The sequence below is a fragment of the Cinclus cinclus genome, chromosome Z, assembly GCF_963662255.1.
Source record: "Cinclus cinclus chromosome Z, bCinCin1.1, whole genome shotgun sequence".
Lineage (NCBI taxonomy): Eukaryota > Metazoa > Chordata > Aves > Passeriformes > Cinclidae > Cinclus > Cinclus cinclus.
This window is the reverse complement of record NC_085084.1, coordinates 38,694,601-38,709,929: the sequence shown is the minus strand read 5'-3', so window position 1 is coordinate 38,709,929 and position 15,329 is coordinate 38,694,601. Positions and strand designations below refer to the sequence as shown.

Here is a 15,329-nt window from a genome sequence, read left to right as displayed (position 1 = left end):
CTCTACCTGAACGGAGGGCGGCACGGCGCCGCCGGGAGATCACCCCTTCCCCTCCCCGGCTGACGAGCCGCGGGCACCAGGCGGCGCCGGCGAGGCCCCGCCCCGCGCGAGCCGCCTCTCCCCCCCGCCGGTACCTGCGGCCCGGCCGCCTCCGCCGCGGCTCCCGCGGGGCCTGCCCCGCCTCCACCTCGGGGCCGCCGCGGCCGCCCCGGGCCGGGCCCGACCCTTCCGCCTGCGCTTCCGGGAGCGCGGTTCCCCGCCCCCCGGGCCGGTGATATCATTTCCCCCGACCGCTGACGTCACACCACGGCCGGCGCGGGGCGTCCTTTGTCTGCGCCCGGCGGCGGCCGCGTGCCCAACGCGCCTGCGCGCCGCGGTGACGGTGGGGCCCTCCAGCCCCGTTTTAGTTTCGGTTTCACAGGATCCCGGGGCTGGCTGCCGGGGGATAGAGCTCCGAGACCGTGGGGGCCGACCAGGGGCCCATCTCCACCGTGGCAACCACACCGTGGCAGCGGGTGTCACGTCCGCTCTTCCCTTAAACACTTTCCGCGACTCCAGCGCCTCCCTGGGCGGCCCATCTCAGTGTCTGACACTCGCGGAAGAAATCCTCATCTCCGACCCCAACCTACCCTGGCGCAGCTTGAGGCCACGTCCTCTGGTTCTGTCGATTGAGGAGACCGACCCCCACCTGGCTCTAACCTTCCTGGAGTCACTGGAGTAGCAGGATCAGCCTTCTGCTGACGGTGCTACACGGATACGAGCTCGGGATGCAGCGCTGATCAGCAAGGAGAGAAAACAAGAGCCTCGCAGAAAGTACTTACTCGAGCTGTTCCCCTCAAATAACATATTACCGCCTTATTTATCACCTTTCAAACCTCCCTGCGCTCTCTACCTCAGCCTAACTAAAGTTTTTCCCAACTCTGAGCCAGGCAAACAAAACCACGTGCTGTAGGTATAAAGAATTAACATTCTAAAGGAGATGACTCACTATGCAAGAAAGTGGTTGAGATTTGGTAAATTACATCCTTGCAGCTGCCAGAGGTGAAATGAAAAAGGCATAAAGCTGCTCAGTAAACATAGCATGAACTGAGAGTGTGTGGATGTCAGGATGTGACAAGGATACACGCCATGAGGAATGAATCTGACCTGTCCTAACTGGACAAGAAAATTCTCTAGTTTTGAGATTGGAAGGGGCAAAAGAAATTACTCCTATTTTTCTATGTATTGCCCCTCATGCATTCACCACAAGAGGTGCATGCAGTCCTATATAATATATGATGTATAATCCTATATAATACATCATATATAAAAAAATGTGACGGGTCCTTCAAATACTTTAATTTGTGACTCATATTTCGTTCAGCTATGTGTGAATTTTGTGGGCATATGCTGACAGACACTGCACTATCCAAAGTGGAACACAAAGCTGATCATTTTTTCTTTAGGACCAGAACTTAAAAAATGCTTCCCTTGTGAAAATATATTTTTAATGAGTTGACAGGCCTTTGTATTACAGACTGAGTACCTGATATCCATGATGATGTTATTGAGACAGGCAAATGAGAGTTAAGTTCATAAAACACAGAACTGTTAGGGTTGGACCTCTGGAGATCATTCCTCTGTCAAGGCAGGGTCACCTCAAGCAGGTGACACAAAATGTGTGTGGAAGATGTACTAAGAAGCTGGGAAATTTAAAGGTCAGAAATATCAAAATAAATTGTGTAGCTATGTATTTCAGTCATAAGTGCCAAAAAAAAAAAAGACTTTACATACTGTGAAAGTAAAATAAATGAAAATAAGCAAAAAGGAGAAAAGCAAATTATAATTACCAGCCGCTTAGTAGCAGTGAAAAAAAATCCAGTGGATTGCCCCATAGTGGTTTGTTTGTTTGTTTTTCTTTTTGTCATTGCTACTAGGTGGTCAATTTGATTTTTAATTGCATGGAAGAGATAACTTCATAAGATCTGTGAAAAGAGGTGTCACAAGAGTAATTACGGGTGACATCTCTGGACATTCTTTTCAAGATGAGTTGTGAAACAGCCACCCAAGGGAAAAAAAAGTATTTTTGAAGCTAAATAAACATGGTATGATTAAAAGGCTCTGCAGGATGATATACTTGCATTTATCTCTAATGCTAGTAGGAATCCATTGCTTGAGCATTAAAGTAATATACCAAGGAATACCAGTTCCTTAGAAGTAAGTACCTTTCCCTAAATGCTGTGCTCAATAAAGAAATTTATTCAGCTCTTTTATTTAATATCTATACTTTAAAGCAAAAATCAAAGAAATTACAAACATGAAAAAAATAGTGCCCTGACTCATGCACTGAGGTTTAAAAGCTCCCACCACCAAAGCAACAATTATTTTAAAATAAATCTCAATTCTAATCACTTTGGTAGCACAGGTAAAATGGGAGATGTATTTAATACCTATGCTGTATTAGATTTCTCTGTATGACAAAAAGCATTGCTTTTGGTGCTACAAAATTAGACAAGTTTTTAGTACTACCAAAAATGTTTTCAATAATGACACATCCCTCTTAATGCAGTGAGCCCACACATGAAAAATATTAGACTTTATGGGTTCCTGCTGATGTCACTGAACATGAATTCAAGATTCTCATGTGCCAAATCAACAAAATCAAGTAATTGGGGTGGAAGCCTGGGAATTGTCTTCATTAAGATTGCAACATTCCTTTAGCATGTGTGGTGTGGAACTTTTCTCATGCTGTTGTCCAGAAAATGACAACTGGGCTCATGGAGAATCTACTGTAAAATATATGTAGATTGCAAGTCAAATATTAACCTTTACATTTCTTATAAAATGAAAAAACCAGTTATGCACAATCAGGCAAAAAGTAGTAAATTATTTTGCTGTAATATACCTACTGACTAATTCAAAGACATGTCAAACAATTTTAAATGCATCCTTTTCATAAAGTTTCTGAAATACAAAAAGGCCAAACAATTAATAAATCTGTAGATAAACCAATTTAATCCTGCATTTAATATAATTTAAATTATATTCATATCAAAATGAACAGGTGGTATCTCTCAGTAACGGCAGAATAAATCAAACAGATTTTCAAATAATTCACAGTGGAAACTGTGACCAAAACTGACACAAGAATGTAGGCATATGTGAGTACAAGCAAGGAGTGATAGGGGATTGCAGTTGTAGCCTAGTACAGACTACTTTTAGGAAGCATTACTTATGATTTTAAAAAAGTATATCAATATACACAAACGCTTTGAAAAAAACCCAACAAACCCAACCAGTGGACATCTAGAGGGTAATGGCCAAAAGCTCAGAGTCCCAATGGATATCAGGATCTGTATCAGGACCAGTGTTATTCGATACCTTCATTACTGACACAGATGAAGGGATCGAGTGCAGCCTCATCAAATTTCCTGATGACACAAAGCCAAGTGATGTGGTTGACACTCCTGAAGGACAGGATGCCATCCAGAGGGTCCTGGACAAGAGGACTATTCATTGGTTTTTCCAAACAAGTGTTTATCTTGATCAAGGAATTGGCAAGAATTTCCTATAAAATCCAAGTCAGACAGTTTCACATATTCTTACAGAAGAACCAAAACCCTTACCAAATAAATCTGACACCTGAGGGAAAAACATGCCTTATAAACAGACCCAAAACCACATTTGTTTTTCTTTTTATACTAGTTCTACTTCATTAAAATTTCTGTTGGTGCAGAATAAACCCCAGTGAGAAAGACTGTTTTCTTCCACCATCTCTAAATATACAAAAAATAGCATTTGTCCCAATGCCTCTGTTAATATGGAGGTAGGTGGTGTGCCAAACCACTCTGCTGAAATTTACACCAGATAAAGTGCCACACCCCTTCCTACTCCCCTGCCCCAAACCAGTGAAATACCTAACAAATGGATTTTCCAACAAGATTTAAGCCAGTTTTAATTGCCTTGATATGAAATAAAACTAAGGCAAGACAATCAGCGTAACACAAGAAATGGTCTTCCATGTAATGACTCACAAAAGGAAAATGGTTGCATTGGTGCAATAGGATGGCTCTGAAATGAAGTTTCCCCCATCTATTCCTCACTTAACAATCTTCCAATGCAGTGTACACAATGCCCATAAAACAAAGCAGTGAATACTACTGAATATAGCTAACAAGATAATCAAGTGGAAACTTAAAATAATTCTGGCCATGTTGGATAGCATGTTTGATCAGTGTCTGTAGGGCGAATGAGTAACCAAATCTAGGGTGGTATCTAAAAATAAAACTAAAAAACTAAACCACATTAAAAAACCCTAACCTCTCCAAAAAGAAAAAAAAATACAAAAAACCAAAACAAAACAAATAAGCACACACTAAAAAAAAAACCAAAAAACCCAAAACAAACCCCTCAAACAACAACAAAAAAAAATATCTAAAAACCCCACAAAACAAAGATACAAAAAAAAAAATCCCCACAAAACTGAAGGAGAGTGAGAGAGGAAAAAAAAAGCAAGGCAGTAGATCAGTAAAAGAAACTCTTTCTGAACACAACTCTAGCTCTGGGATATGCTGGAACAGCTATAAAATTAACTTACTCCAGAATTTCAAAACACAATGATTAGTGCACTTATTAAGGTAGTGCCATACAGGTTGGATTTCACTTCCCAGGAAAAATTATTTAGAATTTGACCAATACCTGCCCCTTTCCAGTCATGTCAAGCCAAAAAGTTAGTTTACTATGATGTGTCATACTTGCATACAGTGTAAGATACATTACATGTTGAACTAAAGTTAATCAGTATTTATGGACAATAAAACTTAAGGTAAAACCATCCACAGCCAGTCTCGCAAGCAGTTCAATGTCACAACTACTCCTTTCTGTATGCCACAATTACAGTAGTGATCCAAGTATCATTGAACATTGAATACCCAGTAGTCTACTGACCCCAAGAAAACTCATCTGCAAATGTGCCAAAAAAACGGTTAGGGAAAGACACGCACACAACTAGACAGCTTGCTATTTTTGAGGGTGCACCTCTGAACAAAAAGTTCCAGTCTGTAAAAGTTTCAATTCCCAATTCCAAAACTGGAAAATACAGCTACTGTGAAGAAAAAAAAAAAAAGGAAAAATAAAAAGAAAAAAAACACCTATGAGTATTTAGCTAGGCTTTAATCTCTTAAGTCAGAAGAGAGACATGCTACCTTATGTAGAAATTAGCAAAACCACTGCAGTTATTTATTAACTGAGGGTGTCAATATGGCAAATCACAAACATTTAGAACACCAAAGGAATAGAAAGAAAAATAAAAATACAATACTAAAAACAAACTTCTCATTAATTGTCTAAGAGATTGTCTGGAGAAAAATATATATCTTACTATGCTAGAGGCAGTTCAAAAAGTAATTCTGAAAACTGACTGCTATATCTGCAAAACAATACATCTTTGTGTAGTAAAAGCAATATATAAAAACCCTGCAGAGCATATGTATCTTGTGAATGAAACATGCACATAAATCTCACCTTGTCACTGTCATCTGTACAAATGTGATCTTGATGGATTGAGTGGCATTGAAATGATGTACCAATACTACCTGGAAAACAAGAAGGGAAGGGCAAAAAAGGTAACTAAAATGATAACCCAATTTCTGTGAACACAAAAAATAAATTTAGCAAACTTTCTTTTCTCCAAGATTTAGATGCCAAACAGCTATGTTTGATAACAGAATAAGCATCAGAGAGATATTTTACAAGTGTGCCAATGTCTTCACATATATATTTTTAAGACTTCTTAACAGAATAAAAACACAGCTCGTTCATCAATCCACAAAAAACAAATGCAGTAAAGTACATATGCAAATGTACAAATAAGGAGAAGCTACACAATTCAAGTTTATATACTGTACTACAGAACATTTGCAGCACCCTGGGTAACCACAAACCAGCTGTCTCATTCCACCCAATACATTAAGAATAAAAGAGGAAAATTCCAAGGTCAAAGTTTTAATTGTGTCCAGTTTTCTTGTAATGAGATTTCTGCCACTGCAATATTTCTATACAAGTTTCTTTATGCCTAGGAACAAAAGGGACAGTACACCCCTTCAAAGGCTTACCCCAGCAGTCCTGAGACTTCTGTCCAAGGAATATATGAAAATATTTTACAAAGCTTCTTTCTGACTTACCACTTCAGAAAAAAAATATCATTTTTCCATAGGAGTCACTGTACTGGCTTGAACAGCAGTAGAGCATGATCATACTATGTATTTTTTACAGGAAGGGAAGGCAAAGAAGAAATCACTATGCAGTTAAAGTTTCAAAGCGAAAAGAGAAAAAAGAACCAGTTTTAAACTGTTCGAAATATGCAGGGCTCCCCTCCCACTTGATTTAGAATTATGCAAACTACAAGTGTTTCACTACAAACACTCCACCTGTTTTCTTGAAACTGGAATCAGTTCAAGCTCAAAAGCAAGCTACAAAAGTCAGAAGAACACACTGTTAAAGGAAAGGCTTGATATCTTTCTACCCATTACCTCAGAGGAAGAATTGATGTAAAATACAACCTCATGAATTGGTTTAAAATAAGAAAACAGGCAACAAAAAATAATTAAATTCAGCCAAATTACAACAAGTACCACTTTTAAAAGATTAACTTTTTTCAGGCATCTACGCATGTGGATAATGAATTTCCAGAGGTGAAACTCCTAAAACTTACTCCCTAACAAATTAAAACCATAAATGTGGACCTTGACTTACAGGCTATGTTATATGCTTTACAGATAGGCTTTTCACGAACAGTGATCACACAAGCCATCACAATGATAAGCTAACATTGTTGTAACTATAAAGGATACAAGCAGTAGCAACACAGCTCCAATAGCAGAGCTTCCAATTAGTAAATGCAGCATAAGACAGCTGGGTAGCTCATCAGTTTTCATGATGTCATACCTTCAATTCTGACAATATCCACATTAGCCAAACAAAAAAAAATTCTAGCTTGGGTATTATCTACAAGTTTCACTTAAACTCAACTGTTCCACAGACAACCAAGCACAGTTAGCAGAGAATATGGCAATGTTTACCTTTATTTTTTTCTCTTAACAGGATTATTCACGGCCTTTATGACATATTTGTTTCATCTGCAGTCAACTAACACCCTATAGTACAATAGCAAGACATAGGACACAATTCCTAACTGTGAGAAGTGAAGGCATTCCACACATCCTGGCTGCTTCGCACCAATGAGCTGGGTGACCTCACCAGCAGCCTCAGCAAAAGCTGCCTTTGGAAAAGGGTTCACACCAAAGACGGCACTGATAATGCAATCCCTTGAATGGGCCAACAGAAATAACAGATTTGAAGATACTGACACAGCAGTCATGACAGTGCAATCTATAATGTTGAGTTACATGGTCAGGAAATCCTGTAGGACTTTTCTGATCTTAAAAATATTATATATATACACACACATAAAATACAAAAGCAGTTTTTAATAAGTGAGTAATTATGTTTTTAAAGCATTTTCTTTCTGACAGATCACAAACAAACCTGAAAACAGGTTAATCACCTTTCACCCACCTGCAAGGAAGATCAAGAGTCAGAATCTGAGCAGCTCTCTATTCTGTATCAAAGACTTTTCAATTGTTGTGTAACCATAAAAATGCCAGATGACTGAAAGGAACGAAAGTCAATTCGCACTGCACTGACTGCAGGGAGTAGATACAAACTCAGTTAAACCACCTTATCCCCAAATTTACAGGGAATTTCAGACCAACTCAAGACTAGCTACACTACAGGGCTAGCATATCTGAGGGCTACTACAATCAAAGCTTTAATTCTGACTGAAGAATTATCTTTGCAAAGCTGACAGAGTGAGGAAAGTGCCATCAAGACTCCTCCACAAGTGGCAAAACGTGGAACATGGGCCACTGACCACAGGACCTTCCCAAATGCACTTCCTTTCTACTGTGCTCAGGACATGCAGCTGTGAGGTCCAATGCCCATCATTTTCTCAAGCATAATCCCAGCTTGAACTTCCTCTCTCCCACAATCAAAAGCAATTTCCACACTGTGCAAGTAACAGGGCACTTTGTAACAGTTGGTTTTCTCAGACTCACGGCTTCTAGAACCCAAGTGACAAAAGAGTAGCTTTGATTTGTGCTGAGACACCACCAAAACACAGTAGGCTGTGCGGATTTTACCTTGAAAGCACCTGATGGGAAGGCACACTAGGAAGTTTTTCCCCATGAGAACTTCCTCTGTGGATTGATGGGACCAATTGGAGGCTGCTTTAGTTGTTGACAGCCTGAGAAACGAATTGGAAAAGTCGGTTCGCTCCGTGAATCACATTTGAAGCAGGTAAGCCCCGGGAACTCTCTCTTGCATTTTCGGCCTCTTACGGTGTGGCACTGGGCTAGCGCCGGTCCCTTCTAGTATGGGGCCCGGGCCAGGCACAGGGCCAAGCTCCAGAGACTGCCGGGCCCCGTCTTTAAGCAGGGGCCCCAGTGGTCAAGAGGAGGAGAGGCCCATTGCTGGGATCCTCGCCTTTTCCCGGTGCGGCCGTGGCTCGGCGGGGCCCTGCCCTGCCCCGGCTCGGAGCAGCCCTGGGGTGGCCGAGCCCGCCCGGCCGCCCTCACGGCCTGGGGGGAGGCAGCTGGGCCCGGTTTGGGAGAGCCCCCCACGGCTTTGTGTGCTGGGCAAGGCAGAGGGAGAACCCCCGGCCTGCAGCTGGAGCCGGGTGCAGTGAGAGCCGGAAGAAAGCCATGGAGCCAGAGCCTTGGCACCCATTTCTCCTCTGGCTGGACTTTGCAGTTTTCGTCCTGCCCCTCCAGCGTGGCCTGGGCGGCCTGAGCTCCTGACACAGCTGCCGCATGGCCGGGCCCATCTCCTGGAACTTCTGTGGGAGATATTAATTTTTTTCCCAATGCTCAAATTTACAGACTTTCCATCCTTCCTTGGGTGAGAGGAAGAACAGAAAGGATACACCAAAGTCAATGAAGTCAAAGCTAAGTTTCTAGATGGAAGGCGAATGAGGAGATGCCATGAAGGGAAGAAAGCAGCGGTCTGAAGATCTGCTCTGAATTTATTATTATTTTCTTTGTGTTATTAATAAAGTTTTTCTTTATCCCCTGTTAAGTTTTAAGCTTGCTTTGCTTTTAGTCCAAATTCTATTTCACAACAGAAGGAAAATATATTAAAAATTGGCAAACCCAAACCATAACATACATGAAACATCAGATCAGGCATCCCTTCACCATTACCAGTATCAGACAGGGTAGATGGTAATTGATGCACTATATATATAACCTCTTTAAACACTGTTAAATTCTTTTGCACACCCTTCTTCAAACAAAGTGAGATACCCGGATTAGTATTACAACTTGCACTCCAGGAGAAACATCAGTTCTCTTGGAACAGGCTAGAAAGAGCGTGCTGCACTCGCCAGCTACCACAGGAAAGGGATTGTTTTTCTTGTAAACCCACATATTAAACTGAGCAGCAAAAAGAATCTTCAGAATTCCATGGGTTCTATCTAATTTCTGCATTGTAATAAAAAGAGAATCAGTATCAGGTTTGAAAGGCCTGCTTCATGCTTGCCAATTTAAATCATCCAAACACACACAATGCTAGTCCAAGGGAAAAAGAGGTGTAAATTCAAACCCTTTAGTTCAGCAACTTAGAGCTACTGGAAGTATCTCATTGCTTAAATGAATGACACTGATTAATACATTCACTGATTCTCCAGCACTAGTTTCATTAGGAAATAATTTGTGTGTGACACCTGCACTATTAAATCTACTTTATCTAGAGTGAAACAGTTGAGTCTTACTAACTTGCATGAATCAGACAAGTTCTGGGCTAAGCATGTGAGTTGCAGTCTTAGAGTTTGGAAAGTAGGAAATGCATGGAAACAAAGTCTGAATTGGATCAAGTTTAGACTCTTAATTAAGAGTCCCTTTTAAAAAAGTTGTAAGTTGAATGGAGTGTGTATATACATATATATATATAAATATATATATATATATATATCTGGTGAGATGCAGCCATGGATGGCTACTCTACTTGAAAAGATACAAGGAAGGGGGAGGTTAAATTACCTATGATCTAGGAGCTTCAGCTTCCAACATAATAATGCAAACCACTCCTGCAGGTTATTATTATATGCTAGTCAACAATGTTCCTCTACCTGTGGCACATTATTTAGATTTAAGATGCTCCTTCTAAATTCAAGAGCCTTTGAAACTGCAATGAAGAAGTCAATGGGTAAACAGAATGCTTTGCTGTTACAACAGAAAAGTTAGACATGAGATCAATAAAAGACCCAGCTACTCAGGCTGGTCAAGTAAAAGCAAGGCTGCAAATTAAGTATATTATAATACTTTCAAACCTTTTTACCTATACCTCCAAATCAGACCACAAAGAAGAAACATGCTGTATTGTATGCTAGCTGCATACAATGGATACTAGGATTGCCATTCCTCCCTTCTTTCTTCCACTCCTTTTTTTTTATAAACTACAACAAATTGAAATGCCCATGGATTTATATCCACTTTAACTCAGGTTGTTGAAAGAATTTATTACACTCTAGGGAGAATTAACATTTTTCAGTTGCATGGTATGGGACACAACACTGATAATTTAAAGCAACTCCTCAACATGGAATATACATATCTAGGACACTGTGATAAAACTCTGGAACATCTTCCAGCCAGAAAGCAGCCTAAAATCACTAGTGAAGGGAAAAAAAACAAACAAAAAAAAAAGCTAAAATGCCTCCTGAGCTTCTCTCCTTCATCTCCTCTTGCTTCCTCTACTTGTCAAGAAGTAGTGCCTACTGTGCTGCACCCAGCATTAGGTTTCCTGGTGTTTTCTGAGATCTGGTGTTCCCTTCCTCACTGTGGCCTGGTCAACCTTACTGATAAACCTGCCAGCCCCTTTTCCCCACCACAATGCTCAGCCAAAGAAGGCTGTCCTCAATTCCACACACCCAGTGGGAATTCATATATTTAGTAATCACTAGGAAACATGGTAACACTCTGCAAGAAAAGCTCCCCCCGCTTTTTCTTTTTGTGCAGCTATCAGAGAAACACACAGCATGCTTACTAACCAGCAAGAAATGGGATGAAAATGACACAACTGAGAGTTCAGAATAGAATCTGGGCCTACATTAATTGCATATAAGTTAAGTGTGTCTTCCAGTCAAACTTCTGATTGAGTGACACCTCTCGGACATTTTTGGAGAAAAGGAGAAGAACCTAAAGGGAAGACTTTTATTTTAAAGCCTTGAAGTCTGACATATTTTAACAGTACCAGAGCTTAAAAAAAAAGAAGAGACAAACTTCCTTTAGTACAGCAAAAAGCCTGAATATGAGGCAGGCCTCAGCTTCATAAACAAAACTCATCCATAAATCAGAACTGAAGAAAGATCTTTTTACCTGAGGTTTCTGCCGTGTCTTTACAAGACTGCCTGAACACTTTTACTTCAAAGACCATCTAATTTAAATTTACAGGTACAAACGGACAGCTTACTCCAGGAACTGTCCACAAAATGGCCCTCATAGCAGCCATCTGAATATAATCCGATCTACATACTGTTTACCTTATTGTTGAAAAACTATTTGAAAGTAGGTATCAGTAGCTGGAATTGTTAGGATGTGAGCTGAACTTTATCTGAACTATAAGGCTTTGTTGTGTAAATCAAAGAGGTATTATAGTGAAACCTGGAGCTAAAAATCTGAACATTAATAAGAGTCAGTGCAGACAAAACTAGCAACTAAAATATTATATTAAAATAAATTGCTAGAGTAGACAGAGACCATAGATTGTGATTTATGAACTTTAACAGCCATATTTCAACATGGACTATAAAACCAACAGAAACTCCCACCAAAACCAACCTAAGATGGTGTGAAGATGAACTGCTGAGGAGCAAAAAGACCCCCGACCCTGGACTGCTATTTGTCCAGATTCTCACATGAGAGATGGCCAATAAACGCACCTAATGGACACGAGAACAGTGTCAAAAATTTCTTTAAAACTTTGCTTGCAAACACACTTATAATAATGTCCCACTCACCTCATGCCAGGAATTACTATGGCCTAGCTGCTGCCTTCTTCCTTCTCCACTAACTTGAGCAGCTACATGTTTTTTTGTGAAGAATGAGAACAACTACACTTCAGATGGACTGGTAACCCAACGGAGTCAACCATATGATTTCATTCCCTCCACAGCAGTCTGGGACAAGGAAAGAGGCCACTGCTCTGGCAGCCACCCAACTTCACCTTCCAAGGTCCAAATTCTGAAAAGATTTGCATATTTTTAAGCTAAGCACATACCTGCAAAAGAATATGAGTCACTTTTCAACTCATCAGCATCATGCTTCCCCACATACCTTAAGTTCTGCAGCTCAAGTCAGGTATCAAGTACAATATCAGATTTTATCCTCAACTAAAAATGCAGCATTACTGAATAACCAAATACTCAATAACCATAAAGTATTCTAAATTTCTGTTTTCATATCTTTACAGTGCACATACAAAAGCAAGGCATGTTTTCCATAGGCTTACTGACAGCTATTTGCTTTGCTTTGGGGAGCGATTTTTCCTGCTTATTCAAGGAGCTGTTCAGCAAGAAATCATCTGGTGAAAAAAATTACAGCATCAGTAAACCTTCAGGAAATCAGTTTAATGCAGAAATACTACTACACTCATAAACACAGTACAAGTATTTTACTTGTGCTCTTAACACTCAAAATGTCAAGACACAAACTGTTATCTGAGGAGACTACACAGCTGAGCATCAACAAAATGTTAGCAGGGTGTTAAAAGTCTGGTTCCCAGTAGTAAGTCACAAATGGAGAAAAAGAACTATATAAACAAGTAAGGTAAAAGCACTATCTGTGTCAAACAAGCTATTTAGTAGAGACCCTAAGAGACACCAGTCATTACTGGTTTTCACATGGATATTGAACTGTTGACTGTAACTCTTTGGACATGGCCAGCCAGCCAATGTCATCCATCAAATAGTACATTCTTCAGATCCTTCTCTCTCCAATTCATCAACAACACTGTGTGGGACCATGTCAACTGCTTTGCAAAAGTCCAGAGAGATATCTCTAGCTCTTCCCTTGTCCACTGATGCAGTCAGGACTCCATCATAAAAGGATGAGAGATTAGTCAGGCACGATTTGCCCTTGGTGAAGCCCTGCTGGCTGTTTCTAAGCACCTCCATGTCATCCTTATGATTTGACATAGCTACCAGTAGGATCTGTTCTATGATCTTGCTGGGCATAGAGCTAAGGCCGACTAGTCAGTAATTTCCAGGGCCCTTCTTTTTACCCTTTTAAAAAGGGTTGCCATTCTTTAAAAAGAATGCCAAAAGTGCCTGTGGGATTATTGATTTTAGATACATTAATCTGAACCATCTCAACTGCTCTAAGGAATACAGCAATAACACCTAATATGTAAGCCAGCCTTTGTGTGTGGAAGGGAACAATTTTCCAAAAACTGACTTAGGCCCACAACCAGTAGATATTTATTGAGGGATGATCTACCTGTACGCTCCTCAGATAATTCCTTGCTGCTGCAGACAAGATGTAGAGATTCAGAAGAGATTACTCCCACAGGCATGGCAGTCGGGTACTTGAACCAAGTGAACAATGCAGTCACCACTTCCTCTCCCTCTAAGCTGAAGATCTCTTTTGATCTTCTCTCATGATAAAATCATTACGAGGTGATTTTCTGAAGAACTGGCATAAACTGAAGTTGCAGCTTGAAACATATTACCTGTGCAGCTAAAGCATAAAAACATATTTCCTACTAACTGCTGTACTACAGAACTCTTGTAAGACCCACCTAACAAAGAGTACTTGAGACACAAAGCTTGACGGTTTAAGACACAGATTAAAGATAAGCAATGTTTTATTTTCCATTCTATTTCCCCCAGGTACAGTAAGATTCACAGCTCCAACACTGGAATTATCTCTGATACATAACAAAAATAATTCATAGTTTATTAACAAGCTAAAAAGAAACCCCCTTTCTGCATTAAAATTCTGTTTGTGGTGTCTGATCCCTGTGGCTGCTTTGCTTAGTAGTTTGCTTAGTCACAGTTCCCTGAAAACTGTTTCATCAGGAATGCTTCTGTGCAAGTGTAGTCTAGTAAAGGTTGTTCACACTGTTTATATGCAGATTTAATGCCATTCCAGAGAGAATGATGACATTCATTTACACATACAAAGAGTGAGGTGAAACACACCACAGAAAATAGTACCAAACGGCCAAAATATAAGAGTGCCTTTTTATAAGGAGCCTCTCCTCCAGGAAGTTCAGTATCTACTTACAAAGATGGAAACTTTTTGCCTGTTCTTGTCATCTTTCAAAAGGAGGCTAACAGCGCCATAAGTCCAAAAGGCATCCAAACAGAGTTGCTATAAAGCATATGCAAACAGCTAGAAAAGGAGAGAAAACAGGTATTTCAACAACTCAAGGCTGACTTTTGCTGAAAGTAAATCAATTGGAGAACAAAGAATAAAACTGGCAAGCCACAAAGCATTTTTAAAAAGATAAAATCTTTTAATCTTGTCCTGGAATTCAGTTTTCATTAACCACTGTGTGGGAGCTGAAGCAAGAGATGCAAATGCCAAGCACAACTACATTAAAGGCCCTGTATGAACATAAAAGATCACACAGATCTCTACACCGTTCTATTTCCATCTTTATAGGAATTTGAATTACTGATTGTGAAGATTCAGTTGTCTTGAATTTCTGAGCCTCCTGAGTGTAAGTTATTTTTCAAAAGCTACCTGAAATTTCAAGCGATTTGTTTTTATCTATTTGTAACTACATTATTAAACTGATTTTCTTGAAATTCATCTTCTCTTGAGAATCTCGTTTAGTCTCCAAAAAATCAAAGTAGTGCTCTGTTACTGTATATCAATTCTCAACACCCCTCACCTTCCTGCAGCCCATTAAGCACTTAGAACTGCAACTTAACATTAGTAATCAGTAAGGAGTGACTTGCCCCAACAAAATGAGAAAGTTAACTTATATTTGACAGTCCATGAGCTAACTTTCTGTCTTCACGTCTTTCTTGGTTTTGTTTCAATTAGCAAGCATTTGTCCTAGTCTTGTTTCAAAGAAAACAATGTTAACAATCAACCTTTTTATGTCTTCTTCTCATACATGTACAGTATAGGGCCATTAGTAGTCAGAGACACCACACCAACTTCTCAAAAAAATTGTAGAAAATGTTTAGTAATATTTCTGTACCCTGAACAAACCAAGCTATGATAACATAGAAGCTACTTTAGAGGAAAGGAACTAAAGGTCAACAGAACGCCTGTTTTAACCCC

The 15,329-nt window shown here is 40.0% G+C and overlaps 1 protein-coding gene across 2 annotated transcripts in view; it reads right to left on the bottom strand.

The window, feature by feature from the left end:
* Positions 1-15,329, bottom strand: part of RNF38 (ring finger protein 38) — a 107,389-nt gene that overhangs the window by 47,713 nt on the left and 44,347 nt on the right. Inside the window, exon 2 of one of the 2 annotated variants that reach the window (XM_062513190.1) lies at positions 5,503-5,573. In XM_062513190.1, coding sequence (XP_062369174.1) covers positions 5,503-5,573 — 71 coding nt within the window. Of the gene's footprint in view, positions 1-134; positions 213-5,502; positions 5,574-15,329 lie in introns of those variants that run through there. The other variant, XM_062513192.1, reaches the window with a different exon arrangement.